At 42.8% G+C, this 21,608-nt stretch overlaps 1 protein-coding gene across 1 annotated transcript; it reads right to left on the bottom strand.

Moving 5' to 3' along the window:
• Positions 1-6,009: 6,009 nt before the first annotated feature.
• nuak1b (NUAK family, SNF1-like kinase, 1b) lies at positions 6,010-21,326 on the bottom strand. The gene is made up of 7 exons (XM_005728164.1): positions 20,012-21,326; positions 14,982-15,102; positions 11,180-11,331; positions 9,805-9,870; positions 9,562-9,681; positions 8,235-8,367; positions 6,010-7,639 (listed from the first exon to the last, which is right to left on the bottom strand). Exons 1-7 carry the CDS (start codon positions 20,294-20,296, stop codon positions 6,546-6,548), a joined length of 1,971 nt encoding a protein of 656 aa, XP_005728221.1. The 5' UTR covers positions 20,297-21,326; the 3' UTR covers positions 6,010-6,545.
• Between the last annotated feature and the right edge of the window lie 282 nt (positions 21,327-21,608).

The raw sequence follows: 21,608 nt of genomic DNA, 5'->3' as shown, positions 1-21,608 counted from the left end.
AACATTCAGCTTTGATATTAATGAGTTTTTTGGGTTCATTGAGAACATGGTTGTTGTTCAATAATAACATTATTCCTCAAAAATACAACTTGCCTAATAATTCTGCACTGCCTGTAATACTAGTGTAACTGATGCTAAGTCCCTGGTGTGTCTAGTGAGTCACACTTAGGATATGTTTTATACAAATAACATAGATCAGTGGTATTCAGTAGTGCACTGTGCTCCTATAGATGGAGCACAAACATGCAAAAGACGCTCCATTGGACGCTTGCATAACATTACATTATAATCCTGTAAGAAAATAAAGATTTATAGAACATATAGATGTGATTTTGGTCATTTTTAAAAAATTGATATTGGTGTTTATTTTTAATGTGAGTCTAATTACCTCTATATATCGCATGTTTTATAAGTGGCACCACCAGTACTTCTTATGCTATTTTTTCCACTTCCTATGACATATTTACAATTTATATTTCAATGTCTTTTGTTTTCAGTGGATCTACGCTTCACTGCTATTGCTGTTTTCTTTCACAAATAACTCTAAGTGGTACCCAGACAGTTGATTGTGATGTTTCTGTTGATCGACAGTTCATTTGGCTGTATTTTTTTCCAGCAAGAGAAATATTTCTTCACACATTCACGGATTTACTTGGATGAGTGATGAAATGTTTCTCCTGCTGAAAACTAGGATTTCCTTACCTCGGTTATTGAGCAAGCATCAGAAACCCAAAGTGAGCTTGATATTCACCTAAAAACTGTCTGTCTTTTCTCTTGCATTGCCTCAACTCTTTACTGAAACAGGAAAATTGTTGCTTTGACAAACTATCAAGCAGAAACTGTATTATGGTGTGAATATACTTGATTCGGTGTTTATGCGTGAGCTTAAATATTTTAAGGTGAGCATAGTGCATGTTTAGCTCCATTATCTCACTGGAGATTCTCACTCTGATTTCAGCAGAATCCTCAGTTGTGCCATGTTAAAGCAGTTTCAAATCCTGTGAATCAGTTTCTCAAGTCCTTTGATGTATGTATTATAGTTATGACAAGTATGTCTGTGTCTTGTATCTTTATATATATATATACAGACTTTTTGGATTTTTTTTCCAAGTCTGCTGGATTAAAAAAAGACAATACTATTCGCTAAGCATGTAATGTCAACACTTTTGTCACACAGTTACCCAGAGGATTTGTTTTATATGCATTTCCTCCACATTTTCAGGTAAGCCAGCCCTGCATTTGGCATGATTTGCCTTATTGGTGTACAAAGATCGTCAACATGTGGCGAGTCCTCGTTCACTGTTAAAGATTCACAGATCTGGGACATCAGGTGACAGATTTTACTGTCATGGTTTTATATTTGTTCTACTGCTTGCTTGTCAAAGGTGAAGCAGATGGTCTCATCTAATACGGGTTTTTGTGGCATAAAGAGACAAAAGAGCAGAGAAAGTCAAGAAAAAAAGGCATGCAAGAAACTCATTTTGGTTGTGACCATGATGGACAGCGAATGATAACCTTCATACCACAAGTATGTCTGTTTCTGTCTGTGCGTCAACCCAAATCAGCTGGAAACAAAAGCTATCAGTGTCTAGTTGGCAAAACAAGAGGCCGCATAGCTTGAGCTCACACTTGCGTTTCCACAGTTATCACTTGCCTTGTTCTTTCATAAATCAATCAGTCATACAAGACTAGATGTATTATCTCTTTTACAATAGGAAATCATAATGGAAACCAGAGACCTGAGAGACTTGATGACAATAAAGGAGAACTACCTCTAATAGAGTGAAAGACACAAAAAAGTGCCTTGGTTAAAGAAGAAAGATAGTACAAGTGAGAAATATATCAGGGATCACTTATTAGTTATGAGACGATCATCAGTATCTAACCAATAATTTCTGATCCAGGTGGTATGGATGGTAGATAAAGAATATTTGCTACAGGACCAACTAGGAGATCCTATATTAGTGAACAAATATGTAATGAATTGGTTTATAACTGTCAGTCTAATTAACTCTTCACTACTCAGTCTGCAGCACAAAACAGTAAACACTGTTCACTGAAGCAGAATACTTAATAGTTACTTCAAGATTACTTCACCAGTACTGACTAGAAAGTAAAACAGCATCCCAGTACTGGAATCTGTCTCATTTTAGAGATGCTGTAGAACTTGATTTCTTGAGAAACTAAACAGCATCTAGACAGTGAGCTCTTCTGAACAATGTAAAAGCAGGATGTGGTGCTGTACTGCGGATAAATCAATGTCTACAACCACTAATGGGCCAGACAGCCTTATTTAGTGTGTGATCTTCCTATTGGTCATGTGATTTCCGTTTCCACTGTAAAAAAAAAAAGAAGAAAAAAAAAAGGTTAGTATTGGAATTCATTGTAAATTCAGGCTGACTAGAACCACAGTTCTATTTTACAACCACAGCTGAAGCCCACTGGGAGTGTCTTTTAAATGCCTGAAAAACAGATTTTGGGTGGGGTATCACTTTAACAACCATCAAGTTAATTTCACTACAGCAGCCAAGGCTGTGTGGAAACACTGGCTGAATTCAGTGCCCTGAATGGCCCATTTTCATCGGTAGCTCGACTTTTGACAGGCTGGCGACCTACTCTGAAAAGCTCTCGAAGCTTTGGCAAAAACTTTCAAAATGTGTCCAAAAAAAAGTATACTTTAGCCATTCTGACCCCAATGATTTGACCCCACAAATTCAGACTGATTAACTTGAAGCTAATGATGAAAACAGGACACCGCCGCTGACATCTTAAATCCACTGGTGAAAGTTTTTGGGTCACACATTCTTAATAAGGAAACAGAAATGAGGCCATCTCACTAGTTTAATGTGAGTCCTACTGAAAGAAAAAAAAAGACTCTGGATATCCAGTTCAACCACTGGATAAACCAGAAATAATTTGCCAAAAAAAGGTATATTTGAAGACATTCATGTGTTAAAGGGAGCTTTTGGAACTCTATAGATGGCGACTATATAGATTACTGTTTAACTTTAAATGCAAAGCCATCTTTTCTATACCTAGATGTATTTAAGGTTCTCCTTGCATGAATCCTGTATAATCTTGATGTTAAATGACTGAAGCCACTTGACTTGACAAAGCTCTAGAATAAAAAGACTATGCATAGCAAAAAGCACACAAAACACATATTACCTTCAAGATCCATTTATTTGAGTTGATACAGTACTACAGGGGCATCGTGTTGACCCGAGTTGACAGATTAAGACATTCTACAGGATTTCAGGAACTTTTATTGATTTGTCTCTCCTCAGATACTTGACCACCTCCTTCACAATGAGATGACACAACTCTATTTTAAAGAAGCAACAATATTTCTGTGTGCAGTGCGTCATGAACACAAAACACTAAAGTCCTAAGCAGGTCAAAGCATGAACATGAAGTACTTTGACATCAACTTTAAATGGCTTGATCAATAAATACAAGTATAAAAAAAACCACATTGATAATAATTTTCATTATCAAATTTAAAAAAAGAAGAAAAAAATCATGAAAGATACCAAAGGCACGCAACTTACAATACCTTGGCAGTCCAGGATCACCCACAGATTAAAAACAAATAAAACCAATAAAAGAAATTTTGGCAATATCCCGCAATAGTAAAAAGCTGTAACCAAAATAATGCTTAAATAACATAAAATACTAATTTATTATTTTTGTCATAACAATATCCAGTCAAGTTTTCCTATGATTAGAATTTCTGCTAACTAACAGATATGCACCAGTTATTTCCAGTTTGGCAGAGTTAATGTTTTATCATCAGATTCTTTCCATTGATTTATTTCCTTTTTTTTTTTCCTCCTGGTGTTGTTCCAGCATATTTAGCCTCCCCTGCTTTGGTAGATGTGAAAATAAAAAATTCTTGCAGTCAGCTATTAGTAAAAATGTCAGTCTTTTGCTCTTTTTTCCAGCTAACACTTTCACCTGTGGGTATTCCAAAAACAGGGGGAAATGTGTGCGAGTTCACCAATTTCACACCAGATTTGGCTGTTTTTGTTTGTTTTTTGTTGTTTTTTTGTTCCTTTGGAGAGAAATTGTGACACTTCAAGGAAGGAAGTATTTTTTTTTCTGCCATAACATAAAGCAATAAAAACATTTCTTATATTTTGGAAAATCAAAAACAGAAGCATAATAAAACAAAATACTAACATAGTATAATTTTTTCACTGTAAATCCAGTTGACAATATAATGCAATACAAAAGGCAATAAAATGCAATATAATACGCAGTGGGTCTTTCATTTGAGTCAGAACCCAGGACCTTTTCTTCGCACATGCCACCGCTGAAAACATTCAACACTTGATCTTTTTCCCTTGGGGTCCCCCACGACATGCTTTTCCACTCACATCATTTAACGTATCGGATGATGTCAGTCATCGTTCTCCAATTTTTGACATTTCTTTTGCTGCTGTTGAAAAGTGTATCACAATTTCTAAGGCCATACAGAAGACTGGGATCACACAATGACCCTCAAGACAAGCTATATCAACAGCCTCCAGCATCTCTGTTAGGGAATAACAGAAGAAAAATAAAGCAGGTCAAGCCAATGTGGGGATGATTTCATACACCGTGGGGGGGTTGGGGAGATTCCTAAGAAAAATGCAAGGACTCTGACAAGCCCCTGACTCACCCATTCCCCTGAATCATTGTCAGTTTCATTACTTCTTTGGTATAAAACAAAAACTTTTCCTCTGCTCCTTCTATTCACTTTCTTTACTTTCACTAGTCTACATTACAAAGCCTTCAAAAACTAAAACTATTCTAACACCTCGACCTTTTCTGCGTTTTACAGGAAAGACTGCTCTAATCTCACCACTGCTCCATGCATCACTCTTTCTCACACCTTTCTTCTCCCTCTAGCTATAAGTCTCTACGCGCCGCCTCTCTCTCACGCTCAAATGAAAACAATAGCTGGCTAATTGTGCTTGGTTGACATAATGAACTAGTATACACAGCTGGAGGGGCCGAGCACTGACCGCAGATCCCACCTGTGCTGACTCGGGCTGGGGCCAGTACAGATCTCTAGCACCAGCACGTCTCCTGCCTCCCTCTGAGGAATTTGCTGCGTCATCAGCGAGCTAAAACAAACCACCTTACTTAGCTCCTTTGAAGAGCTTGGGGTAAAATATTAACCAGCCCAGCAATGGAAAGCACCTAATCTTCTTTAGTGAAAAAACCCCCAAAATATAAATAAATAAAAGAAAGAAAGAAACACCTCTTACTTTTTTCAGGTAGGCCCAAAAAATGTGAAAGAACTAGGGCTATAGCCAGACACATTCCAGGACTGTGAGATGTTGTCTGTGCTATCTCCCTTCACTAGATGTCCCACTAGGTGAGCCCCTCCAGACCTCTTGTCCTGCCAACAAAAGTATGTTCAACCAGGCCTTAACTGCCGACAAACCAAACTACAAACTTTAACACTGACAAAGACCACGGAGGAAGGTTTTTTGTTTTCTTGGCCTGTAGATGCTGGTATATCTGTGTGTAATTTCACCTGTGTAGAAGGAATGGGCTTTGATGGGGGGGAGGGAGTAAGTAGTTAGTCAGCTGTGCTATGAAGGCCCTGGGTCTCTCTACATTCACAAACAACATGATACAAAAAAGCACAACTGGTGACAGGTTGGCCTGGCTTTTCCCTCCACATTAAGGAAATGACATACATAATTTGTATTATGAATCAAAAAAAGGCACTTCCTACATATTTCCTAGTATCATAAACATATATAGGACATATGCTTTTATGAAGGTATACTTGCCTGCGTGTTGTACATACACAGACACAGTTATATATTGGGGTATATAGATGTTTCTCGTCACCGAGTAACATAATTATATATGTCAGTTCCACAAACACAGTTGGAGACAAGGAGCTTTGGACTCTTCCAGTAATAGCCAGCGCCCACCAGTTTTGCACTTAAAACTAAAGCTACAAAATATTAATAAATAATCAGCAATGCTATTTTTTTTTTTTTTGGAACAAGACCCTGGTTTGTTTCATTTCTTTCTTTCTTTTTTTTTAAAGGAAGTAAAGATCACAAAAGCATATGCTCCGTTTTGAGTTCTAAGGTGCTGTTGTAAACTCATACATGGAAATGGGTGATGTCTAAGCAGAGCCAACCAGTTTCTGATCGCTGCATTTGTGATTCTAACTTGCCTTCTTGCTGAATATGTAAACATGTTGAACACAGCAAAGTCTATGGGCGGGCCAAGAGAGCTGACTGGGTGGCATTCTCTCATGCCAGCTCTGTCTCTCTCCTGCACAGAAAACCTTAACTAAATGTTTTCTAGCCAGAGAAGTGTGCCTGCGTGTGTGTGAGTGCGTGTGTGCGAGTGTAGCGACGCATCTTTTCCATCGAGATTTCAACCCCATTTGAAAAAGCCACAAGCTACGAAAGGCCGATCCCAGTAACGCACTGGTCGTTAGTGTCACGCATACACATCTGTACACATACGCACACACAAACACACACTCGTGTTAAAATCCCTCTTCTTCTCTGTCTTCCACCCATCTATTAGTTGAGGTTGCTGCTGATGTCCAGGGCTTGCTGGTACACCTGAGTCATGTCCTCCAGGTCCCCCAACAAGGAGAAGCTGCCATTGTCCCCTGGGGAGCCTTTTGTTTTGGGGCCGCGGCTGAATTTGTGTCCCTGGATTGGCGGGGCTGCCTGGAAGCCTTTAAAGTTGGCGAGCTGCAGCAGGTTTTCAGCCGAGACACAAGCCCTGATGTTTGGGCGGAGGTGGGGTGTGGAAGGATGCCACTCGGCCCCGCTGAGGGAGCTGGGTGACAGGGACAGGACGGAGCTGTCCTCCCCCACTATGCTGGAGGGACGACTCTGACTGCGGGACAAACCAGAGTCGGTCGATGGAGGAGGCTCACCGAGGACTCCGGCCACCGTCGCTGATGAGGGAGGCCCGCTGTAGGTGGAGTACTTGCCATTTCGCTTCAAGATACCCTTTCTCCCCATGGCTCTCTTGGGTGGGGAGGTGGCTAGCAGAGACATGCTGGCGCCCCCTAAAAGCTCGGAGGACTCACTGCGCTCTGGGGAAGAGTAGTACCCTGATTCCCGTTGTTGGTTGTTCTTCAAGATGCCTTTTTTGGGCAGAGACGGCACGATCTTGGCTGGGGAGACTCCTCCCAGCGTCGGCTCCTCTTCCTCTCGGTCTGGGCTGGACGCCTCCTCTCCACCTTCAGCTTGCTGAGGCAGCGCTACCTGACCCAGCTCCACCTCTTCAGGACTTACAGATTGGTGCTCTTCAGTAACCCTGGTCTTCAGGATGCCTTTGGGTCTCTTTAGACCTGGCTTGTCCTCGCCTCCACTGTGCGTCTGTCCTGCCTCAACATTCTCCTTCTTGGACTTCTTGGGCCTCTGGCGCAGCAGCTGGGGCATGGCCGCAGCTTTGGCTCCAGAACCACGTGGCTCAGTGCGGTTCTGCCAGTCGATGAAACGGGCCAGCATGGGCGAGCCTCCGTGGTCGCGTTGGGTCTCGCAGTCACACACGCTGTTCTTCCAGCCCCAGTTCACCCACCAGTGATTGGCAATGTCCTCCACTGTAGCTCGACGCTCAGGATTCACCATCAGCATCCAGCGGATCAGTCCACGGGCATCTGGGAGTAAACAGAGATCTGTTGAGTGCTTCACGCTGCACATTATTTGACATACAAATACTAAAATCATATGCTATTGCTTTTTCATTTCAAAGACTGTTACACCTATACCAAAAACATGAATCACTGAGTATTTTTCAAGAGTATTTTTTTTCCACAAAAAGTTGCTCTTTTTAGCACAAAAAGTTATATTTTGTTTCCATTGTAGTTTATTCAAAAATCATGTTACCAGCAAATGAATAAGAAGTATAATGTCTTGTTGCTCAGCTAAGATGTGCTTCTTTATGCTGTCTGGATAAAAGCGTCACTGTTTATCATGTGTAATGCAATTTGCATCCACTACATGTGAACATCCAGAGCTCTCTGATCCATGCTTCCCCAAACAGCGTATGAACAAACATCTTAAAGGCTTTCATATTCTTCTGGAATTTATGAGAAAAAGAGTCCTCGTGGTTTCTATCTGCAGCACAGCTGAATTAGATTTGCCAATTACAGTTTATGCTATTGTTTTACACAGCGCACTGAAATCAGGTGTGTTTCCTAACATGACCCAAACCAAAAGGAATGCAAGCTGAGCCAAAAGTTCCAGCAGTACCTGAGGACTGAGTGGGCTCTTTGTACTCGCCGTTGCTAATCTGGCGAATGAGGTTCTTGTGGTCTCCTCCATCAAACGGCATAGTTCCATAGACCAGGGTATACAGCAGCACCCCAAGGGCCCAGCTGTCCACCTGGAGGAAACAGTGATTAGTGATTCATGGCATTAAAAAAATGGATGCTGTGAAATGAGCTGAGTAGACTGAGCTTTGAGTTACTCTACACACCAATAAGCAATATGATATGATGTTGTTTCTCCAGCAGGCCTCTCAAAGACATAATGACAACGGCAGGTATTTTGGTGGGCCATGACTTGTTTGTGCACAGACACATTACACTCTCTCACAATGTAATGTGGCTTTCAAAAATGTTACATAACACTTGGTGTTTTGAGGAGGTGCAGAGTGGTGGGAGCGGAAGAGGGTAATGAGACCAGCAGAGATAGCAACTGTGATATGCTGAGCTCCTGACAGTCGCTAAAGACATGCAGTTGACGTGTGTGTGTGTGTTTGTGTGACTGAGATAGAGAGAGAAACAAAGAGCATGGCACAGAATAAGTGCACAGACTGTAGTTGGGGGCAGATACAGTGGGCTGTGATTTTAATGAGGGCAGCTAAAGTTTTGAGACGTAATCAATGACCAGCATCGTGAATGTTTCACTCTTTGTGTCATCGTCGGTCCATTCCTGAGTATGCGACAGGCCACTCACTATTGTCATGCTCTATTTTTGTTGTCTTTGCTCGCTGTAATTTGTGGCCTCATCCCAGCTGTGGTTCTATAATTTCGTTTTTAGCACTCTCGAGTAAATTACAGTGAATCGCACTAAATTGAACGGTTTGACTACAAAATCTAAAAATTCAACATCCCCCCCCTCCTCCTTGTTGCTTTGTTTTATCCATCTGATGTAATTGTAGTGACAACGCCCTTCGGAGTGACTCTGCACTTGCAGAATGAGTGGTTTTGGGGAGACATTTTCACTGTTTCTTTCACCAAAAGTATTTGTTTAGACAGCGCTTGCGCTTTGAGGCTGGGGAGCTCATTCCAATCCAGTTAATCTGAAGACAGAGTGAGAAAAACGATCCCCTGGTTCCTCACTTCAAAGACCCCTGAATATTGTAGGAAAGGGAGGACAGGGGAGGGATGCTGACCCAAAAGAGAGAGACCTCCCTTGGACTATGGACTAATCCCATCAAAGGGCCTGAGAAGAAAGTCTACCCACCAGTTTGTATATTGACTACATGATGAATGTAATCACTAGCGGTTCATCCCAAAATGAATTTTCAGGGAGGGCAATAAATGATTAAATTTCTATTTCCGCTGAGACTCACCTCGGGGCCACGGTATGGTCTCCCATTGACGATCTCCGGTGAAGCATATAGGGGGCTACCGCAGAAGGTTTGCAGCAGCTTGTCTTTATGGTAGAGGTTGGACAGCCCAAAATCAGCAATCTGTGAACACAAGGCCAAGTTAGAATTTCAGGTCATATTATTTCTTTTCCCTCACGCAAAGATCATTTGAGACAAGGCTTTGGCTGCCAACACATCCCAGACCATCACAAGAGGCAAGGTTACCTTAATATTACAGTTTTCATCCAGTAGCACATTTTCCAGTTTCAGATCCCTGTGCACTACTCCATTCTGCAGTGAGAAAAAAGAAAAAGATTGATGCATGCATCAGCTCATTTTTCATTAAAGAGGGTTCCAAGCAATAAACAGTCCATTGCATTTGTATGTATGTGTGATTTACTTTGACAAAGATAGCTTGAGGAAATCAAGACAGCCTGTTGGCTTAGTACTCTTTAATTGGTCCTGTCCCCTCGAAGATCTTCAAGCTGACATCTGCTGGGACTTTCTTTTAAATCAGCTCAAATGTGTGACATAAACATGAGCCTGTAATTATCTCCCAGTATGAATTATGTTCTCAGAGCATCATGGGATAAAACAGCGACTATGCTGTTAATGCACGGGTTGGGGAAAAAAAATCCAGGAATTAACATGTGGTACGCAGACAGACAGAACCCAGCTCAGATGCAGAGGAGTGACTTCATCTGTCACCCCCCGCCTGTTTGCGCAGCTCAGCGTTGCATCTCCTGTCGGTGACTGTCTAACACGGTGCTCATTTTCACATGACTCTGATTGGTGAACACAAGGAAGAAGTGGTTGGTTGCTTGTTGTGCCTGTGACTCACACCACCCCACCCAGCAAGGGGTTGCGCTTGGTGGTAATGACTCATCATTCATGGCTGTCTGGGACCAATCTGTGAACCAATCGTCTATCATCTGATAACTTAGCCTCTGGGGGCAAAGGCTGGCGTTTTGGGGAAGATATACAGGTAATGGACAATTGACATTCAGGCCAGGACGTCCTGTTTAGCGCCGCGGCCATGACTTAGAGTCTGATAATGAAAGCAAATTTTTTTTTTTTTTAAAGAAAAGGGGAGCATTTATAGAGATTAGTCTGGGAGTCCCCTAGCTGAAGACTATGACATCATCCCTATCTACAGCTGGGAAAAGTGTGACAAGTGGGGAGCCAATGGGATCTTTGGGTTTTAAGCAGAGTAAGTGAGGTGTGGATGTGGGTGTGAACCAAACTTAATCTCTGGAGAATGACTCTGGGGGTAGCTCAGGACATCAGTCCGTGTGTGTGCGGCAAGATGTGAGCACAGATTTAAAGACAGGGCCTGTTTGTTGCCCTGCTCTGTAATGGGAGGGTAAGCCTGAATTAAACTGGCCTGCATTCTATCTTCACTCAGAAACAGATGACTCTCTACAACCAGTGCGCCAAGAACAGCACACCGTGCAGGGCTGGCAGATTATACTAGCTATGCGTCTGAATGTGTGAGGGGAATGGTGAAGGATAAATTAAGGACTTAAAACAAAGTCTTTATGTGTGTAAGAGACACAGAGCACAGCGTGCACAAGCTGAAGGCACGGATGAGTTTTCTCACCTTGTGACAGTGGTGCACGGCGGAGACTATCTGTCTGAAGAAGCGTCGCGTCTCCCGCTCGCTCAGGCGCCGACGCTCGCTAATGTAGTCATACAGCTCGCCCTTGCTGGCATACTCCATCACAATCACGATCTTGTCCTTGTTCTCAAACACTGAGAAATGATAAGAAAATAGCAACACATTATTACCGACTTTCCAAAAACATAGAGGTATGGGAGGACAGCTTCTTAAGTCTGCCCAGGTTCATTTTGCCTTCTTAATAAAAATATTAACGAGCATTATTAAGTAAAAAAGCAGGAAAAAAAAAAAACGTTTACTCCGCCCTTTGTTTTTTTTGGAGGGAATTGGGAATCCAAATTCCAAAGCAGCACATTACATCTCTACATTTCTCCCAGGGTTACATCACCCAGACCCCACCTCATGTGCCTGGCTCCTTCACAACACTACAGCAGGGAGGGGCTGTTAACTCAATCAGGCCTTTCTCAGAGAGCAGAGCAAGTGGAGAGCAGTGAAAACAGACCACAAAAAAAAGAAAAGAAAAGGAGAAAGAGTTACCTTCACAGGCTCAGGTGGAGGTTCTGCTACAGCTTGAGCTTTGCATCATGTTGCCACTTTTCACAACACAGTCCGATATTTCTAACAACCACGCGTGGGCCTCATGAGTACCTATTCTAAGTACTGCTTAGTTCCTTAGTGATTTATGACTCAACATGGCAACAAGCATCCTCTTTTATTTTGACAAGAGCAATGTAATGAAACTGCTTCATATTTAACTCATAACTGAAATCAAAGCTATACTCCTATATTCTTCTATCTTCTGTACCTACTCTTACAAAGCAGGCTTTTTCTCTTTTGGACCTTGAACTTTTATTACGACCGAAGCAAAATGAATAAACCCGGTGACACGTGTGCTGATTTTTAGAGGAATGCTGTTTCATTTTTATCGCCATTGAAATACAGCTCACCAGACATATCATTGTGTGTCAGTTTTTAGCCATCCGCTATATAATTTCAGTTTGGCAACATGCTTCTTGGCATGAAGAGTATGACAGCGGTTAGGGAGAGAGAGGAGAAGAAGAGAGAGGGGAAAAAAGGCTAGGAAAACACAGTCAGCCATGTTGCTACATATTGTCCGTGTTGATTTTCCCACACAGCAGGGTCACTGAGGTGGGGGCCTCCGCTTTCTGTACTCTTGAGTGAGCACCTTCACAGTCTGTCACACTACTTTCCTCAGCACCCCACCCCTCCTCTCCTGGGGTTCTTTTAAAGATATAATCCTCTACAAAAACACACAGTTGCTGAGTGATGGTAATGCTCCCTGATTGTGACTGTCTGGCAGCTCGGGAAATAACAGACGGGATGTAAGCCAAGCACTTGGGAGGGCAAAAGCAGACTCAGCTCTCTGATTGGTGGACAGAGGAGTGACCTGGGGTGACATTCACGGCAAACCTTGATGGGGTTAGGCTGGGGGAGCCAATTCTCAGCTTGCACTCCCATTTACCTTTGAGCACTTGCGGTGAGGTAATTACCTGGCTTACATAACTTGGGTTTGTTACAGCCCACTGGGCACGGCAGCCACCACTAAAGCCTCGCTGTCACTCACTGGGCTTTGTTCACAGGTCATGCCCTCACATCTGACTAATTAGCGCCTATTGTCCTAGTGTCTGCACTGATGATAGACTGTTGTTGAAAACTTGCACAAGGGCCAAAGAGTCACACAGAGGAGTGGAGGGATAATTCTAAAGTAGGCCATAAACAAGCACATTTTAATTCATCTGTAGGGTATTTTTCCCTTTGTTTATCATGTTTACTTAAGATATTTGGAGATATAGGCTGATTTTTGCCTAGATTTAGCTGACAAATTTAACACCATTGCAAATATAGTCAGCGACTTAGCTTAGCTTAGCACAAAATCTGGAAGCAGCACTGAGAAAGTGAACTCCTGCCAAGGTAACAGAATTGGCAAGATCTTAGCTTTAGCTTTGTATTTTCTGTGGGGACACAAGAAGAGTGATCATTTTTTATTTTGTTGTAAGAAGGTAAATTTCTAAAGATTCCCCTCACGCTGAAGGGTTTGGGTTTTTTTCCCCCCTGGCTGAATCAGTTCATGCCGCTTGAGCATTTTGTAGGGTTGACTATTTCTCTTAAAAGGAGGGCACTGCATAGCTTCGCCTGAGGAGCAAAGAGCAAAAAACAAAACAAAAAAAACTACTTTAAATGTCCCCACGCAGCATGCTGATGGATGCAGAATGTGAGGGAGTGGTAAAAATCAATCTTCACGCACACATCTGGTTCAGCTTTGCTTCACACAAGGCAGTTAGCAGGGGCTGTTGAAGAGGGTGTTGCCGGATACACAAATCTTTAGGCCTCCTATACATCTCTAAAGCAAGGCTGGGCGGAGGCCAGGCCACAACAGTAAACGCTGGGTTTGAGGAGAAACACCAAAGAGCGAGAGCAATGAGTCTGGTTAGGTTTGTTGGTAGAATTGACTGCTTTTAAAGGAAGGCAGCACACATAGAAACACCATGCAGGCTCGCCTGAGTTTATAAAGCTGGCTGTTCTTTAATCATTCTCTTGCAAAACACATAAAATTCATCGGTAATTCAGCCCTCTGACCGACTACTGGCACGTTCCCATGACAAATAGTTATGTTTGTTACATATACACATTGCTGATAATGACCTAAGGACTTTGAAACTGAACAAAGGACAGTGGCTAAGCCAGTTAGGGAAGTACCACACAGCCTGCAGCCGCTATGCCAGGGCAGCTAACCTGAAAATGGCATTGAAACTGTTGCTATGTTGACACAATAGTCACGAGTCACAAATCACATGACAAAAAAACAAACAAACAAAAAAACACACTGCAGTGCGTTGTGAATGTAGGAGACGGAAAACAGACCCATACTACATATTATCAGATGATTAATTGCAAGCACTATGTTGAAAAAAATCAATGGGAAGTGTTCAACCTTTAGAGTCGCCATCAATTCTAATCTAATGTTTTCTTCCGGTGATGTAAAGGTCATTCATGAGGACTCATCAAAAAAAGGAGGCCCAAAACAATAAATATGTTGTCAATGTCTGACTTGAAGTCTTTGATATTTAGTGAACTGCTTCCTGGGGTAGACATATGTTGATATTGCTCCAAGGGAAGGCTTATGGTCTTTCCTCCTGCTGCATAGCACTGGATTGGAGTCAGACGGGGAGCAAGCCCGGGTGACTGAGGCCAATCCAGAGTCTCCTGAGCTACACACACAAGGGTTCATACACTGAGATAAATATACTGGGATTTATACAGACACATATGTGCAGACACACACACATGCACGAGTATAGTCTGGTTCCCAGCTGCTGTTGTCTCTAAGTATCAGCAGATGTCTGGCCCTGAGATCAAGACCAGAGAAGACGAGGGGATGTGACCTCTTAGATGTGGGAGAGGCAATCCCTTAGAATATCACCCCTCTTATAAACACAAACTTTCACAAATGTGAATGCAACACACACACACACACACACACACACACACACAAAGAGAAGAATCCAGATGCAAATTGTCAAAGTCATCCAGACTTTTACTAGACCAGGCAGCCAGACGGGAAGAAGATTAATAACATCCCAGAGCTGTAGTCCAGAACTTATTATGACATCTGCATGTCATAACATGACAGTCCTACAGCTCGGCCACGAGTGCTAGATGAGCTGATGGAGGGAAGAATTCTGGACATGTGTGATTTTGTTTGCATGTTCAAATTAAATAAGTGTCCATGATTTGTCACAGGTAGACATTCAAAGACCCTCACCTTCATATATAGAGATGATGTGGGGGTGGCGGAGGGATGACATGATCTCAATCTCTCGGCGAATGTGTACCATGTCCTGCTCATCCTTAATCTTCTCCTTCCGAATGGACTTGATAGCCACCTGGAAAGAGAGGACAAACACTTTTCACTCATGTGACTTCAGCAGCAAAGGAAAAAAAGCAAAAAACAAACAAACAAACAAGCAAACAAAAATCCCCCCGCCTAGATATACAGTATCTTGAATGTGTCACATTTAACAGTTTAAAGTAAAAGCAGATTTGTCTTTTTTTCCAAGAAAATTGATTTGAAAAATAGGCTGATTTAATCTGGGAAGAGACGTGACTGCAGAAAGTCACTGAAATGAGATTAAGGTGCAACAGATTTATCTGTCACATGCGATTTGTTATCAGTGAACTTTAAATTGTACAGCTCATCCACAGTACATGGTGCACGTCATGAGATGTCAGTCTGCACACAATGCTTGATTTCATTATCAAAGAAAAACAAACCTCCCCTGTCCACCTACAGAGACTTTTAATAACCTTTGACCTTACGAAGCCTTGCTGAGGTCAAACTATTGCAAACTGAAACACAAGTACCAACATTGTGGCCTGTTTTGATATTCAATCATCATGATTGCAGAAGCATCAGAGGACAGATTCACACAGTGCAACATGGCAGTTTCCATAGTAAAGACTTCTCTGGGAGCAGCTGTTGTTAACTAATCGCCTGTGTCCAAAATCACTCCCCTGACTCAGTCATTCCCTCATCAGTATATAATGGTCACTCAATAGTTCACTCAATACGGCGCGCTATCTTGGAAACAGGGAGCGTTTTCGGAGCCAGTCTGGGACTCTGCAGCCATACTAGCACATAGTAGCGCTTTGTGTGAAATGCTAAAGTCTTCATGCTAATAAAACTATGCTGATATAATTATAAGGTTTAATTTAAGCAGTCATGGTCACTATTCTGCTTTGCTGTGTTAGCAAGCTAACATCTGTGCATTAGCACAACACACAGTGCAGCTTAGGCTGATGGAAATGCCATTAGGTTTGCAGGAATTTGGCAATAAGGTAATGGTTAGGCAAATAGCCTCTAAAGTACTGCTGTTCATCCAAATTGGTGCATGGATGTCTGCACTAACTGCCACTCCAACAACTGTGGAGAAATTTCTTTCGAAATCCCAACCACGTACAGCAGGCGCGGGGTTGAAAAGCCTATAAAGTCTGCACCATGTATCCCTAAAAAGCAGTGAGAAAGGTGTTAAGTGTTCACCGATTTTAAGAAGAGGAAAGAGAGAGCTGAAGGTTAGAGTGATCCTCCATCAATCGGTCAGTATTAACTTACAAAGCAAATTTCCTCCCTTGTCAAAAGTCCCCGAGAAGACCCTAACCACTACCCCCGCCTTGTATGTTTAGTTATTCTGATTAAACACAGCTAATGGCCCGTATTCGAAAAAGCCTGAAAAGATGGCCTGCTGAGAGTTTTATGGAGGTATCAGGAGAACGGGCAGGGGATGAGGAAGTGATTCACTCCTTGCCGTGCCAAATGGGCCCGTTAAAAGGAGCTTAACAGTCAACAATGACACTTGATTTGATGATTCTTCAGTGTCATGGCAAAGCCAATTCAGTTAAGAGTCAGCCGCAACAGGATGCATTCAAACCACTAACCTATGTACTCCATAAATGAGAGGTTAGCATCCTTCTTCAAATAAACCAGTGGAGAGCCCACGGTCTAGCACATCATTCTTGTAGCCTAAACAATCTGGATTGAGCCCCGAGTTGTTCTTTGATCAGGTCTGTAAAGCATCTTTTCACTCTGAATTATGTTAGTTTAAACTTTTGTCCTCCTGACTAAACTGCAGTATTCTGTGGAGCCCAGCTTTATTCCATTCAGCGAAAAACCACAGGCAGTAGCGAGTGCCAAGCTAATTACCGTGTACATCAATAAAAATAACCCCAAACCGGAATAGCTGCCTTCCAGAGCATGCCTTGATTACATAGAATTTAAAGAAATGATACCATAATAAACAAGCCAGGGTCCAGGGGGTTCACATGCTGTGTTCATAATTGGGAAAAGTTGTTTGTGTCTTAACACTGATGTTTTCCTTTACCTCATCAAAATCATCAGGATTTTATCACTGATCCCCAAAACGTGACTGACACTTGACTTTGCAAAGCTGAATGCAGCTTGCCTTTTTCAGTTGTTGTGGGATGGATGGATGCATGCATGCAAAAAATACCTGATTTTTTTTTTAAGTTAGGGAATGAACTAAGAAATTGCCTACAAAAGTTACACACAAAGACAAGTAAAATGTGTAGAGAAGTTAATTCTACACTGCATGATAAATCAGTGAATGAGACAGTTCCCCAATATTGGGCTAGAAAGCCAGATATCTTTTGTGTATCTCCTCATGTTGCTTTGCCCTGACCTTGATGCGGATCATTACACAGGACCGCAGATCAGCTACTTGCCAGCTGGCGGAGCTGGCTGACGCAGCTACGCTTGTTCTTAAGTGGACCCCCCTATTACTGTCACTCACAGTAAACGGGCACTGCACTGCTGCCCACGTCGGTCCCTGCCAGGTATGGGGCGGCCTCGTCTGCCCCTCCCGTCGTCCAGACTTTGTTCTCAAAAGAGCTCGTTTGAAGTGAAAGTCCATGTTTCGCTTCAGCGGAGCCTGACATCGTTCTGGGCTTTCTCAGGCCATTAAAATAGATGAAGTATTCATCACAAACTCACTCGTCCCTGCATTGTCTAAAGATCATGATCATCTGTCGTATTGACTGTGCGTCTGAGTCAGGCTTAGGAGGAGGCAGAGAGAGGGAGAGTGAGTGGGAGAAAGAGGCCCGTCACTTTTCCAGAGAAGTGTATTCTCAAACAGAGCCAGGAATCACAATGCCTCATCAGCTGTACAACATAGAAAATAACAGAGGAATGCCAATGTTTTTCCCTCTTGCGTACCTCCCTATTGAGTCCATTGTTGGGGAATGATGTAATCTGGTGCTTTAAGCACATATTAATATGACTCTTTACCCCTTTTAACTGAGCCGGTTTCTCTCTTGTTATGGTGGTGAGCTTCCCTGTATCTCTGTGCTAACTCCCCAGCCCCTGTCTGTCATGGATCCTCCATACAGGATATTAACATTACCTTCTAAATCTAATTTCCTGCTGTGGATGGCCTTTCATGTGTCAGTGTCCATTATAGGCCTGACTGTCACCATAACCTTTTCACTATAGTCCTCTCTAGATGGCATGTAATACTTAATGCAGCTATTTGAAACATAGCCACAGGTCTCCTTTTACCTTTCACACACATGCACAGAAACACGGGTTGTGCACATCCCACAAAGCCACACCAAGTTCTCTGTGATCTGCTGCACTTCACTTAATGTTAGGTGTTTGTGTTTTTTACTGAGCGTGCAAATTGTACAACAAACGGGCTTCCAGGTGAAACCAGCTCTACTTTCACTGACATGCTGAATATGCTTGCATCTAATCTGTCGTTCGTTATTCCCATGTGTGTGCATGCACACACAGAGAGCTTCATCAGTTTATCTCTCCACTTTGTTCTTCTCACTGGGTCTGTGGAACAAGCCAGGAAAAGGTTCAGGGGAGCTGAGATGATTAAATAACGTTCTCACCACACTGGTTTACATGCCAAATGGACACAAGGGACTCCCTCTGGATCAGAGGTCAAGTAAACTCCAGCAGCGTAGTGCCATATGCATAAGCTGCGAGATGGTGAGTACTCTATGTGCACAGACTTGGGTCCCATATTAATAGTTCTCTATTTTAAGTTTTAATGCTAAGCTCAGCTCAGTGCTGTAGATAATAGGAGAACTGGAGCCACTGGGCTATAGTTTTTTGACTTACACATAAGTATGTTGGGTTTATTTATATATTTAGTGACTGGCAAGTAGTGCTTTATGGCTTAGTAACAAAAATATAATAAACTTGTCAACTATTTGACAAACATTGTCAATTATTTAACAAAAGATTTCCAAGATATCCAAAGCCAACAATCATGCAATACACTTTGACCTGTCCAGTTAGTACAGTTGCACAGTTTTATGATGCTAGTGAAATTACATTAATTCATATTACACTTGCTACCATGGCAATAATGCCGAAAAACAAACGGAAGAAAGGAGAAGCTGGCAAGTGGGACAGGTCAAACAGGAATGTCGTACCAGGGGGTGTGCTGCCCCCCTTCCCCTATTAAACATGCATTTGCCAGGAGCTATGAAACCGCTGGGGGACATTGTTGGCCTGTACTAAGTTTCAGTGGAAATTTCCTCATGCCCTGCCAGAATGGGCACTGGGGTCATATTTTGCCACATGTGGAAATAGTTGGTAGAGATCTGCCGGTCTGCAAGGACATCACAGCAGATGGTGGGTTTACTGCCACAAATATACAGTTCATCACTTTCAAATAAAAGAAACGCAAAGTGCCAGACTGAGCCATGCAGGGGAAAAAAAACTTGGCACTTTAAAAATAGAAACAAAACGGGAAGGGAAAAACTGTACGGCACTGTGCAGAGTGATGAAACAGTACAAGTAACCTACTACTTTAAAGACTGAGACTATGTCAAATGCTGGTCATTCGCAAAAGAGTGAATTTGGGGTTGATCTGAACTTTGCAATGCATGTCTTAAAAACTTTGCAAATTATGAATGAGCGTGGACGCAGGACACTTCTGGGGAACTTTTGTGAAGCTTGTGGGGGTCAGACAAGTCCCCATAAGTCTGTCGGTAGCCGGAATTGCACTCCGGCATCCGGTCGTGAGGCCCTGCATGTGTGCAGCGTAACTCCCTGGCCCCACTGGCCTTTTTGGAGCATGGTGGGGGAATTCCCAGCGGGGGTAGGTCGTGCACACGCGTCTGGGAGCAACAAACCACTTAATTTGGGACCAGTGCTGTTTGTAGTGGCTGCTAAAGGGCGTTACAGAAGTATTGTGAATTACAAGCGTCTGGGTTTACTAAAAGCATCGTGACAGATGTTTGCAGCTGCTTGTGTAAATGGCTCACCTCTCTGCCAGAGTGCCGCTCAATGGCCTTCTTGACTTTGCCATAGGTGCCTCTTCCCAGCGTCTCCAGCAGCTCGTAGCGATGCTTCAGGTTGTGCTTGTGATGGTGTTTCTTCACGCCCGAGTTTCTCCGTCCATCACCACTCGTCGGGGTCTCCTCAGGTGAGCTGCCGGCAGGTGGAGTTGAAGGTGGTGGTGCAGCGGAGGGCTCACCCGCCGAGCGTTGGCCCTTCTGGGCCTCGGGACGGGTGCCCCCCCGGTGCGACGATAAATAAGCGGTTTCCATCTCACTATAAGGAAGGGTTTAAAACAGCCTTCCCACTGTTAAATATATCACTACCTACCTAAAAAATAAATCGATAATATAATACTTATAGGCCTAATAATAGTAATAATAAATAAATAAATTACAAGGAACGACGCCAGTCATGTTATCACACGTGGAAACTGACATTTCCAGATTGTCTCAGTTGATCAATAGGCTTTGATCATAGTGGCCAGAGATCTCTCCTTCTACCTATTCATATTAATAATTGCTATATACTAAAGGATTACTACATGAGCGCGGAAGTCTAAAAGGATCGGACCTTAATAACCTGGTACATACTCTATCATTGGTTAAAAATTCATTCTAGTGCCAATATAGTTAAAAAAATATAGTGTATTATTCAGATTTCGACAGCAGGCTGCATGCCGGAAGCTCAGCACACTTTCGATTCAGAGATGCTATACTGGCTATAAATATGTGCAAGCTCTCTATCCCATTAAAATAAAATAAAATAAAATAAGACAGCCTAAATAAATTGCTACGATCCCCTTACTCCTCAATTTACTCGCATGATCTGGCTGTGGTTAGCTCTGGCTCGTTCACATCATCTGTCGTCCCAAACACTGCCAACATCACGAGAAAGGCGAGAAAGCTGCGACGAAACCGGCGTTTTGGATGAAGATGACCCTCATTTTGTCCACGGCCCAGGTAAAGCTCCTCATTCATCAGGACTCTGTCTATTGTGCGACTGCATGCTCCGAGCCGGGGTCGACGGTGGTGAAAGTGCGCTGGGATCGGACTCTATCTCACGCTGAGACGTTTTGGATATTGCCATGGTCGTTTCACTGCTCCCCCTCTTTTTCTTCGTGGCCTTCTTGTTTCTCCTTCCCTTTCTTTCTCTATCTCCAGCGTGAGGGGCTGTGAAGAAGGAATGCGAGAGGATCCGAGACCGGAGGCGGAGTTTAGGCAGATCTCCTCCTTCCCTGTCCTTTCGCTTCCCTTCTGTCTTTGTGCTCCCCTCATCATTCCCTCTCACATCTTTTATGATATGCCGAGTCTCACGGGCGTAGCCAGTGATCATGTGCACGGGAGGTGACACCTCCCTCCCCCCACCCTCAAAGCCCTTTGTGTGTTATTGCCACTGTCACCCCTTCTACCAGACAGATCTGTAGTTCACCTCCACATATTTTATGTAGTACCACTAATAGCACTAATATATATATATATATATATATAGATATATAGATAGATAGATAGATAGATAGATAGATAGATAGATAGATAGATAGATAGATAGATAGATAGATAGATAGATAGATAGATAGATAGA

Source organism: Pundamilia nyererei, unplaced genomic scaffold, assembly GCF_000239375.1.
Source record: "Pundamilia nyererei isolate P.nyererei 1_Seehausen unplaced genomic scaffold, PunNye1.0 scaffold00027, whole genome shotgun sequence".
NCBI classification, from domain to species: Eukaryota; Metazoa; Chordata; class Actinopteri; order Cichliformes; family Cichlidae; genus Pundamilia; species Pundamilia nyererei.
The sequence above is the reverse complement of the archived record's forward strand: the minus strand, read 5'-3'. Positions and strand labels throughout refer to the sequence as shown.